We start from the raw sequence: 12,115 nt of genomic DNA on the forward strand, positions 1-12,115 counted from the left end.
AACTTTACATAAATGAGCTTGAAAGAAGTATTCGAACAACATCCATGGAGGTCATTTAAGAAGTTCAATGAAGCAGCAAAAAGTTGGGGATTTACTAACAGAGCTGAAGTGAAAAAGTTCTTTGACAAAAATGTTGTACATCAAACAAAAATAAACCCTTACGACTACTTTTTACCAATTTACTCCAACACTCCTGACGCATACCAATTTGACACTCTCATTCAAAGCAGAAAAGGAGGACATAAACCATTCCTCATCTTCATTAATGTTAACACTCGCAAAGCTTTTGCGTATATAATGAAAAATAAAGGAACTCGTGAAGTGTTAAGAGTTTTACAAAAGTTTGTAGCAGAACATAGCCCAAGTACTTTAACATCAGACCAAGACAGTGCATACCTCAGCAATGAAATCACAGAATTTCTCATTAAGCATAACATAACTCACTACACTACTGAAGACCATAACCATAACATACTCGGCATCATTAACCGCTTCATAAGAACGCTCAGAGATTTAAACCAAGAGCGAGACTTTACCGAAGAAACAATGAAACACTTTCTCGAAGTATATAATTCCTCAACACATTCTACAACAGGACATACACCAAATTCAATGACACAACAACAAGAAGAAAAGTATATACAAAAGAAACGAAGCCAAACACAAAATATCAGAAATTCAACACAATTTACCCTCATTCCTGGTACAAAAGTTCGTGTAGTTCTTGACGACAAACCGTTGACAAAGAAACGTTTAAGGTTAAGTCGAAATTATTATATAGTAGACTCTACGCAAGGTAATGGATATCTTATAAAAGCTGCCGACGACTCTATTGTGTTTTATCCTCGTCATAAATTAGTCGAAAGTAGTAATGGCAAACTTGCTGAAACCATTGACGAAGCAAAGCGAGGAGTGGTTATTGAAATACTTGGCTATAACATAAACGATGACACTTATAAAGTAAGATATGAAGGAGGCGTTGAAGATGTTATACCATCTAAGAACTTGAGAGAGTCGAAGCCAACACATCTGGGACCATTAGAGCGGGAGTATTGGAAAGATAAAAACATGCCAGAAAGAATAAGAAAATTCTTCTAAACTTTTTCATTAGATGTAAATCAGACAAAAATATATTTTAGGTGAAGAGGTGAGATTTCACCTGTTTTCTCACCTGTTTTTTCACCCTCACCGCTTAGCGGCTCAGACCCTTTGGGTCTCGTGAATTTTCATGAATTTCCTTAAGATAGAAAAAATAAAGTTAGTTTTATTTTTATTTATTTTTTATCTTGTATGTAAAGATATGATTTCAACAATAGGTTCTACAACACTTCAAACAACAACTTCACCAAACTCTTTAGTTATGAATCCAACATCTATGTTAGTAGAGATGAAAAGCTTCATTCCTTCTTCATATACTTTTGAGACAGAAATACAAAGAATTAAGCAAGAACTTTTAACAAGTAATTTAGACTGTAGTGCGAAAGATGAAACAAATGAACAGTATCTTTATGACATGCAGGACATTATTGACCATTTACCCAAATTGCCTGAAATCCAACAACAAAAGCTCACTATTCCTGAATTCGATGAAATTGAAGTCAAAGCAACTGACTCAGTAGAAATAAAGAAGTTCATACGTAAAGTAAACTATGAGTTTCTAGGATATCATTGCAACCATAAAGTTATGGACAAAGATTGCGACATGGTATATAAGAACATCTCTGACATATATAAATCTGGGGAGTTTAAGACATACGACAACTTTGTTTCATTAGTTGCTGAATGTGTATGGCAGATAAGAGATAAAGATAAAAGATGTAAAATATGGAATGGACAAATAAAACCAACAACTTTTGAGTTAAAGAAAACCATTGACGCCTTAGTTGTTCTAGCAGGTCAAATTTCAATGTATAACGCAAAAATGAATCCGCAATGTTCAAAATGTAAAGCAGCAATAAGGAAATATAACTACTCCGTCAAAGAGATAGAACGTATGCGAAACGACTATGCTGACTTAAAGAAAGAAGTAGAGAAACCAGCAGAAGATAAAATGGACATGTTAGCATTTCTGAACAAAAACTATCCAAAAGCTGCCGATTTCCTTCTATCTGACGTCAAGAAGAAGTATAAAGAAACTTTCGGCATTGTTAAAACTTTTGACATACTGACAGAAGAAATAGAAGCTACGAAATTGTTTAGAATTTCAAATATACATCGTACAATTCATGTAAAACGCTTATAAAATAACTGGGGTGAAAAATTAGGTGAGAAAACTGGTGAAATCTCACCTCTTCACCTAAAATATATTTTTATTGAATTCAGCAACAAAAATAATGAATTTCATTAGTTAGAAAAATAAAGTTAGTTTTTATAAAATATTTTTTTATCTTGTATGTAAGAACAGTAATGTTAAAGGTTGAGTTTGAAACAGTTAGAAAGATAGACAATGACACCAAAGTGGTTAGAATAGGTGATTTAAACGTAAGATACTCAAAGAAATACAACAAATATTCTTTGTCAGACATTATATCTCCATCTGAAAAGAAAACAAACCATTGGGTTAGAAATGCTTCAACTCAGAAAATTTTGACAAGAAATCCTGAGCTTATGATATCGGTAAGATTCTATGGAACTACAGCATATCTCATTGACAAAAGTCTTATACCAATAGTTTTGTTATGGTTAGACCCAGTTGTTGGATATAACTTCATAACTTATGGTTCATTCGATACGGAACGTTGCAGTGAAGGCTTACTTTACATCGTTCAGAAACCGAAGGACTTCAATACAAAGAGATATAAGATAGGAAGAACATATAATATAACTCAAAGATATGACAGTACAGTCAATAGAGTCAAGGTTGTGTTCGTTAATGATATGAGAGCTGCAGAAACAGAACTACTTGAAAAGTTTGAGAAAATGTATGGTGCTCCCATGAAAGGTAAAAAACGTTTGAAGTAGATGAGATAGATAAAGCTATAAAATTATTTGACGAAGTTGCTGAAAAATACATGTAAAGCGTTTATTTTTGGTCTTTTGTGAAAGTCAGAAAATAACGTTAGTTTTTTATAAAATATTTTTTTATCCGGAATATAAAGACAGATATGTCAACATCAGAGAACACAACAACTGCTATCGTTCATGAAGCCATTAATGAAGAATACGAATACATACAGTATAACAAACAGTTACGTCTCATTCGTTCAGTCAAAGATGACATGTACCAAATGCAAAGTATAATGAATGCTCTTCGTTCTACAAAGCAAGCATATCATTGGTTTGAAAACCAACAGACAAAAGAACTTTTAGAAGAATTTCCTCATATGATTGCTTCCCTCGGAAAACCGAGGGAAGAGATTCCATTCGAAAATCGCAAGAATTTGGCTCCTTGTTTGAAAGGTTATTATGTTCATAGACTTTTAGTAAATGCTGTAGCAATGTGGGCTTCACCTCGTTATGCTTGTTATATTTTCATGATGTTAGATGAACTATATAAAGCAGAACGTGAAGATATGGAAAAGAAACTTCATGCAAAAGATGAAGTCATTGAATCCAAAGACAAAAGCATACAGAAAAGAATACCACGTTCAGTACCAAAAGGAAAGGAAAAGAGTTATAAGTATATGATATATACTGAAGAGTTGGAGAAAGAAGAAGACAGTGACATGGTTATGTTGCATTTAGTCAGAAGAAACAACAAAAGCTTTTACGACTTAGCTAAGATTTACAAATCTGACAGAAATTGGTTCTATCGTGAAAACTTACCGATTTCAATGACACCGAATGAAGATGTTAAACAGATAGTTCAAGACACACTTCCTCAAACACACTATGACATCAAAGGTTGTACAATACTTACATTCAAAGAAGACTTAACATTACTGAAAGAAAAAATAACAGAATATTTCGATAACTTCAAAGAGGAAGAATGAAAAAAATCTCGTCGGGTGCCACGTTAGAACCATAGTGGAGAAAACCATGATAAAAACAAAACGCTCCATGTCGATCATAATCGACGAAGTGCAAATCTTCACTTCGTCAAGTTTATTTTGTTTTACCATTTAAGTGTTGTAAAATGTCGATATGAAGAAAAAAAATATATTTTTGCTTAAATGACGTCAGGGTCAATTTCTTCAACCATTTCACTTCCTTCGTCAATGTCAATAGAAGCTTCTTCAACCTTTGGTAAGAATTTCTGTATAACATCTTTGTTCGTTATTGTCTTCAGAGATGAAGGATAATATTTCACATTTGTTTCACCTTTCTTATATTCTTTCTGTTCGGAAAGATTCATAGCAATACTGAAGAAGTCAATGTTAGAGTTCTTTATGACAGTATAATGAGTATCTTTGACATTCACGAAGAAACTCTTTTGTTTCAAAACTACTGCTAACTCTTGTGAAGTATAACGTTTGCGGTCAATGACGATAGCTAATGGTCTGACATACTGACCGAACTTAGATTCTTTCACAAACTTCTTGTTAAAGATAACATTAACATTTGAAGCATTATTGAACTCATTCTTGATGGCATTAGCGAGAGCATTGTATGAAAAGAACTTGCAATCTTGCATGTGTTTCATTATAATAAAAAGTTCGAAATATTTTAAAACTAGCCTTAAAAAATCTAAGCTAATTTTTTTCTAAGAAATTTTTTTATTTCCTACTAAAGATGTATCGGAAGTTGTCTAAGTTAGAACACTCGGAAATAAAACAACTTCTTACAGAAGCTAACATAGATGTTGCAAAACATTACGCGACAAACAAAAAAGCACTCGCTGACATCCTCAATGACTACAATGGTGAATAACTTATGATAGAATTCATGAGTTCATAAATGCAAGAGCATTTCCTTTAAATGACGTTGCTATTGACTTATATCATAGACGTTCAGTACCTCATGAAGTAAGAAGAGAAATGTTTGACATAACAAATGCAACGTTGGTCATACTCGTAAAGCTCTTTCGCATGATGTTCGTCAAGAGATGTTTGACATAACAAATGCAAACGTTGGTGAAACACGAAAGAGACGACACACTGAAACAACAGAGAAGAGAGATGTTTAAAAGTGCTATAGAACAAGTTCGCAAAGCTAACGATGTCATTCGTTCCATTGACGACAAACCAAAAGAAGGTGAGAGATGGTTAAAGAAAGATGAAGAGAATAGGAAGAGAAATGTGAAGTCAGGCAATAGACTCATTGACTTTAACATCGAAGCTTTAGATGAACCAAACAGAGACTACTTACACAAACATTTCGGTAAGGTTTTCATGAGACTCTTAGAGAAGATTAAAATAAACTCCAACAAGATGGATGGTATGTTATAAACTTGGTGGAAAGTATGAATGTTCTACGTTAAACCTCAATAATATTGGAACATTACTACATCAGCTCTTGAAGGAGAACTTTATATCAGAGATAGAAGCAAATGCTGCAGGTATTGTTGAAATGCACTATGACTTCTTCTTGACAAACATAAAGAATCTTACTGAAATAAAGATGTATGATTTAACAGAATATGAAGGCTTAACGATGTCAGATGTAAAGAAAGGCAAACCAAAAAAGAGACCATATAGAGATGAAAGCACACTGACAAAAGACCAGAAAGCCATTTTGAAGCTTAAGCAAACAGGAAACAGCATTATAGAAAGCTTTTGGAAAGAAATGGTGAAAAGAAGTTTTATAAGAAGAGAAGCGGTCAGTTCTGGAAGTATCTTTGCACATTACCTATAAATCTTGAACGCTACCAAATCTTCAATGAACTGAACAAAAGAACTGCAACACTTATGACAGAAGACAATTGTTTCGTTTATGCTTGCATTCAGGCTGGAGTAAATGAAGAAACTATTGACCACATGAGAGAAGTCATTCGTGTTAGAGACTTTCCTCAAAGTAAAGTACAAGAAATTTCTGACGCAACAGGTATAGCATTTAATGTTACCATTGGTTATTCAATGACTCAAGACATAATGAAATAAAGAGATACATACCAAAAGAATGTAAACTGTTCGAACTATTGACTTACTTCTTGTTGAAGACCACTACATGCTAAATGAAAGATTACCAATGACAACATATTTCATTCGCAACTATATAGAAATCTTGAAGGAGTGTGGTGGAATGAACATTGAGAAACAGATGAAGATTTATACAAAGAGAGAAGATAAATATGTAGTTCGTTATGATAGAACAACACCGTTATGGGATGTTATGAAAACATTGTGGGAGTGCAAATATTTCGAACCTATTTCTTATGGAGAACTTTTCACATATACGACTGACTTATATAAACAGAACCTTGCACCATTTAAAGATTTGACATATGCTCCAAAGTATTGTGTACAACTGAAGAAGAAAGCCGAGTCAAAAGAAGTAAATAAAAATAAGTGCAAGTTCATTCCTGAGCACGTTTTCTTTGCTGACTTTGAGTGTAGCACGATGGCTTTCATAAAGCTTTTAACATCTGTTATGACAGTGAAGATGGTTCAGTGAGTGAAAGCATTTGGGGTCAGAACTGTGCAACAGAATTTTTGGAACGACTTCCTGACAAGAGTTTAATATATTTCCATAACCTCAGTTATGATATAAACTTCATCTTAAGACACATGACAGAAGTGAAAGGAACTCCCATCATTAAAGGTTCACGAACAATGCAAATAACTGGCTTATATAAAGGAAGGGCAATTATTATAAAAGACTCTTACAGTGTTATAAATAAGAAGCTTAAACTATTTCCTGCTATGTTTAACTTACAAACAGGACCGAAAGAAGTTTTCCATACAACTACTACAGCAGTGTTTTGTTTAGCAAATGACAACAGAACTGGTGTCATTTCTGAAGCGTGTAAGTTTATCCAGGATGCAGATACATTTATGAAAAACATAGATTCCATCAAAGTTGCAGAATAGATGAAAACCACTTCGATTAGAAAAATATAGCACATTTTATTGCAAACAAGATGTAAGAATTTTAAGAGAAGGTTTTGTTAAGTTCCGCAATGACATATTGAAAGAATTTGATTTAAACGTTTATGACTACGTTAGTATTTGTTCAATTGCTAACAAATTATTTGAGAACAGAGTATACTTCCCGAATGGAAATTTATATGACCTCTCAAATAAACCAAGAGAATTTATTTCGAGATGCATTCAAGGTGGAAGATGTATGTTGTCAGATAACATGAAACAAAAGAGCGAAAAGAAACTCATTGCTGACTTCGACGCTGTTTCATTATATCCATCCGCTATAGCAAGACTTTATACTTTAGAAGGAATTCCAAAAGTATTGAAGGATGAGATGTTAAGCACAGAGTATCTCATGAGACATTTATTCGATGACGACCAAAAGGAACCCATTGGTGAAAAGTTTATGTCTGGCTTCTTTGTTCTCATTAAGATAACAGAGATTGGAATACATAGACACTTTCCTTTAATAGTTTGTGACCCTGAACTAAATCCAGAACTTAACGTTCCCAGAAGTTCAAACACTTGCTGTTTAATGTATGTTGACCATATAACATTACAAGACCTCATAAAATATCAAGGTGTCAAATGTGAAGTGTTGCAAGGATACTATTACGATGGAAACAGAGATATTAGAATAAGAGATGAAGTAAAGAAGTTGTTTGAGTTAAGGTTAAAGTATAAGAAAGAAGGAAATCCTTTGCAAGAAAATATAAAGCTCATTCTGAACAGTATTTATGGCAAAACTATTCTATCTCCTATTGAGTCAAAAATAACCATAGTAAATGACAAAGATGCTATAAGATATGCCATCAGAAACTACAACCATATAGTGAAGTTCGAAGGTTTGGATGGTTCAGATAAAACTATTTTCAAGCTAACGAAAAGCATTTGCAGACACTTTAACTTCTGTCCACTTGGTGTTAATATTCTATCTATGTCGAAGAGAATAATGTGTGAAGTATTCTGTACTGCTGAAGATATGGGACTTCAAATATTTTACCAGGACTGTGATAGCATGCATATTTTCAATGAAGACATACCAAAGCTTGCAGCAGAGTTTAAGAAGAGATACGGTCGCGAACTTATGGAAAAACTTGGTCAGTTCATTCTGACTTCGCAGAAATAACACCTGGAAAACAAAGTTTAGCATACAAGTCAATATTTTGTGGAAAGAAGACTACATAGACTTACTCACTAACGATTTAAATGAAGTTGCATTCCATGCACGTTGCAAAGGTGTCAAACAAGACGTCCTTGCTTTAACAGCAAATGAAATGTTTCCTGAAGCTATACAATGCTATTACAATGAAGATAAGAACATTCACATACCTGTTGGAACATATGACAAAGACTCTGAGTTCAGTTTAATGAAACTTTACAAAGCACTTATGATGGTCAAGAGATTGGATTTGACTTATGTAAGTCTGTCAACCTTGCTTTTGAAAAGTTTAACTTCTCAATAACGACTAAAACAAGCTTTATTCGTAAGTTGAAGTTCTGAGGTCATTTATTTTTGTCAGCAATGAGGTCATTCGTGATAAAAATAATAAATAATGAGGTCATATATTTTTGTCATTTATGTATAACCATTGTCTCTCTTAAACTTTGCAATAGACAGCTTTGTTCTTCTTCCTTCTACATCTGTAATGTTTATATAATCTTTGTTATACTGTCTTAAGACATTCATTCGTCTGTATTGAGTTCCCATGAAATAGTAAAAGGCATCTTCACTTGGGACATAGTAGTAGTTCTCTAACGTGTGATATGAGTATTGTATAATTTCAACAGCGTCTTCAGGAAGAGAGTCAACAATGTCAAACCAATAGCCATTTGAACCAGAAATATTTCTCATGTTTTCTCTTCTTGTCGTCCATCTTAAGTTCGAGATATGAAAGTCTCCTCTGTCTCTGTTTATATGGTCTACTTCACGAAGTCCTTCAGGGTTCGGAATGAAAGTTTCTGCAACTATTCTATGTTTCATCAGCTTGTGTTTGTTTAAATTTACACAAATATAACCATCTCCTTGGTCAAACTCACTAACAACTCTTTTATTGCTTATACGTCTAATTGGATAAGGGTACTCTGAAAAGATTTCATAGTCATTGTCATGTTCGAGTGTTTGCCAATGTCCTTCACCTTCCATGCCTTTCACTCAAATAAAATTTTCAGAAAAAAATAAAACTAGCGTAGATTTTACAATAGCGATGGTAGAGTTTAAGAGTTGTGCTTCAATGTAGAGACAGTCCTTATGGTCTGGAGGTAAGAACACTGGGCAGTTATGGTCATGAGTGGAGAACATGTCTATCCAAAACTCACGATTGAAGCCAGTTAATTTATAGTATTTAGGGTTAGGAAGTGGTGAAGTTCTTGTATGACCAATGAACTCATTTTCAACTCCCTTACTTAAGTTTGAATATAATATAGCTTGCTTTCTATCCCAAATGCCAGGTGTTACAATCTTTGAAAATTCATTTTTCCTCGGAAGCATTGCATCATAATTGAAAACATTCTTGAAATCATCATTGGTTCAGAGATTTGAAATCTTATACGTAATGGATTTTCTTTCTTTTAGCTACTTCATTGAATGGTGAATATATAACAAACTGACAGTCATGAGTTCCATCTTCATTTTCATTAAATTCATAATGAAAGTCTATAAGTTGTGGCTGACTACCTTCTTCTTTCAGTTGTGCAAGAAACTCACGTAAAGGCTGTAAAGTTTGTACTTCAATGTTGAACTTTTTCTCGAACATCTCATTAAATGAAATCATACATTGCAACAATGTTGTATCGTCTTTAAAGTATTTGTATATGTGAATGTTTTGGGCGCTTAAAGACTGTTCGTCATTTTCTATCTCGACTTGAAGTATAAAGTCAACCTTTCTGAAAGCACGTGTTATATACATAGATGTTATGCCAATGTACTTCTCTTCATTTATGTTCACAATCCAGTCTGTTGGAAACTTAAACGTTACTCTGTTCCCCTTTATTTTGACGTCAGGGTTTTCACTACTGAACGCAACAGATAAAGGTATTTGTCTATACATTTAATTCGGATAAAAATAAACCATTTACTCTTTCTTTGCTTCAGCTTCTTTAGCTTTTGCTTCAGCTTCTTCTCTAGCTTTCTTCGCCAGCAAACGTGGGTTCTTTTGTCTTCCAGCAGCTAATGCAGCAAGTTGTTTTTCACTAAGTTTTCTCTTTGGTCTCTCTGGCTTTTGTTCTTGTTTTTGTTCCTTCAGTTCGGATAAAATTTGCTCACGAATTTCTTTCTTCAATGCTTCAACATCTATGACCCCTTGGGTCTTGTCCGTAGGGCTTGTCTGAGTCATTTGACTGCAGATAAAAAACAAAATTAAAACTTTAACCGATGTAAAATGAGCTTGTCAAAATCAGAGCGAGAGTCTATTATATTAAATGACGCAAGAGGAATACAACATCCTTTCTATTACGTAAGTCAGAGTAAAGATGGTAAAATATACGTAAGAAAAAGAAAGGTTCCATTAGCGAATGCAGAAAGCGACAACATTAAGGTGCATGGCACGAGGGCGAAGCCCATATAAAACCTTCTGTTCAAACTGAGAAAAATAGAACCAGAAGAAAAGAAGCCAGATGTACTTTCAATAACGAACCAAGAGCTTATTGCAAAGTTCGTGAATTTCATTGAAAAACAAACCGAGTCAAAGAACCCTGACCCACCAGTGAAAGAAGTTGAGACAAAAGAGAATGTACAGTTCATTGAAAATGTCAAGAAACAACTTCCACCACGAATGCCAAGAAGAAGAGTGAGAATAATGAAGTAAATAGATATTTTTATCTGAAGTAAATACATGCAGAACGAACAGTTAAACGAATTTACTCCAGCAGAGCATATTCATCAGATTCGCTCATATTTCGATATCATAGACAATGCAGTTCAAATTGGTGACACTAATAGAAAATATTCTGACGCAAAGATTCCATCACAACCTGGAACTGCTAAAGATAACACATGGGTAACATTCAATCTCTCACCTCCTGGTGAAAATATGTTGGACCTTTACAATACATTCATTACGTATAAAATGGAAGGTCAATTTATTGTAGATAAAGAAATTGGTTCAGGTTCCAATAAAACAAACCCACCAGGATTTTGGATTGGTTTCGATGACGCTTTCTATGCAGTTGCTGGATATCAAATCCTTGCAAATGGTCGTATCGTATATTCTCAAGACAACGCAAGAGAAGAAGCATATATAACTTCAAACTCACAAACTACCGAACAAATAAAGAAAGTAGATGTTTTCTCAAAGACTCGACATGAAGATGTATGGAGTCATTCGGGAACATGCAGAACAGGACAAATTGTTAGTGGTCCAATTACAGCAGGAAAATCATTTGATTTTAAGCTTCGTTTAAGAATTCCTGTTAGAAGATTCCTTCCATTAGAAGCTATTCGATTTATTCCAGCTTTTGCAGGAAACATTCAGCTTAAAGTAAAGTTCAGTAGCGACGCCTTACAATGCACATCTATATCTGTAAATGATATCATTGCTTTCAATCCAACTCTTAAAGTTGCATTTGCTTCAGATTCAAATCCACCGACAAATAAATTTGTTCCATGGAATGAACCATTCACTATGATAACGAAGGCAGTAGAAGCTAGTGGAACAGTTACTATTACAACTGTAACCCAGCAACTATTTCGAACAAAGATGGATTTTAATGAATGTTTCATTCATCCAAAGTCATTCTCTTTAGACCCTAACATTTATACAGAACTTGTAGAACATTATACAAACGAGGCTTTATGTTTTCCTGTTAAAGTTATGGATTGGATTCCTATGGACGGTTCATTCTCAAAGAATACAGATAGTTCAAGTGCAACATTTACAGCAGCTTATACGCCTATTAATGTTAAAAGTATTTGGGCACTATTTAGAAAGAAAGACAACTATTATGTTAATTTTGAGAACCCTAAGTTTAAATATCTTCAGCTTTCCATGGGAGCTTATGGAAATATGCCTGCAGAACCTGAAAAATCATATGGACCTGTATTTTATGAAATGGTTGCGAACGCTTGCAATACAAACAATGATATGATAGGATTTAATGAAGATGTTATGAGGTCATTGGTGGATGATGGTAGTGTGGAACATAAATGGGATAGC

At 33.9% G+C, this 12,115-nt stretch overlaps 6 protein-coding genes and 1 pseudogene across 7 annotated transcripts, besides 1 other annotated feature; 5 read left to right on the top strand and 2 right to left on the bottom strand.

Annotated features, from left to right (window-relative positions):
• Positions 1-12,115: part of a mobile genetic element that runs on past both edges of the window.
• TVAGG3_0922330 (integrase core domain containing protein family) lies at positions 13-1,098 on the top strand (the record flags this gene model as incomplete). Its single annotated transcript, XM_051252297.1, has 1 exon — positions 13-1,098. One exon carries the CDS (start codon positions 13-15, stop codon positions 1,096-1,098), a length of 1,086 nt encoding a protein of 361 aa, XP_051077871.1.
• Positions 1,301-2,242, top strand: TVAGG3_0922340 (organellar and viral DNA polymerase type B; the record flags this gene model as incomplete). The annotated part of the gene is made up of 1 exon (XM_051252298.1): positions 1,301-2,242. The coding sequence occupies one exon, from the start codon at positions 1,301-1,303 to the stop codon at positions 2,240-2,242; it is 942 nt and encodes a 313-aa protein (XP_051077872.1).
• Positions 4,672-6,423, top strand: TVAGG3_0922350 (annotated as a pseudogene). Its single transcript has one exon. A coding segment is annotated over exon 1 (1,752 nt).
• TVAGG3_0922360 (organellar and viral DNA polymerase type B) lies at positions 7,165-8,038 on the top strand (the record flags this gene model as incomplete). Its single annotated transcript, XM_051252299.1, has 1 exon — positions 7,165-8,038. A coding segment is annotated over one exon (874 nt), but the record flags the coding sequence as incomplete, so codon positions are not given.
• TVAGG3_0922370 (HNH endonuclease family) lies at positions 8,542-8,946 on the bottom strand (the record flags this gene model as incomplete). Its single annotated transcript, XM_051252300.1, has 1 exon — positions 8,542-8,946. One exon carries the CDS (start codon positions 8,944-8,946, stop codon positions 8,542-8,544), a length of 405 nt encoding a protein of 134 aa, XP_051077874.1.
• TVAGG3_0922380 (uncharacterized protein) lies at positions 10,037-10,297 on the bottom strand (the record flags this gene model as incomplete). Its single annotated transcript, XM_051252301.1, has 1 exon — positions 10,037-10,297. One exon carries the CDS (start codon positions 10,295-10,297, stop codon positions 10,037-10,039), a length of 261 nt encoding a protein of 86 aa, XP_051077875.1.
• Positions 10,796-11,756, top strand: TVAGG3_0922390 (uncharacterized protein; the record flags this gene model as incomplete). Its single annotated transcript, XM_051252302.1, has 1 exon — positions 10,796-11,756. A coding segment is annotated over one exon (961 nt), but the record flags the coding sequence as incomplete, so codon positions are not given.

The sequence above is a fragment of the Trichomonas vaginalis genome, chromosome I (assembly GCF_026262505.1).
Source record: "Trichomonas vaginalis G3 chromosome I, whole genome shotgun sequence".
NCBI lineage: Eukaryota > Parabasalia > Trichomonadida > Trichomonadidae > Trichomonas > Trichomonas vaginalis.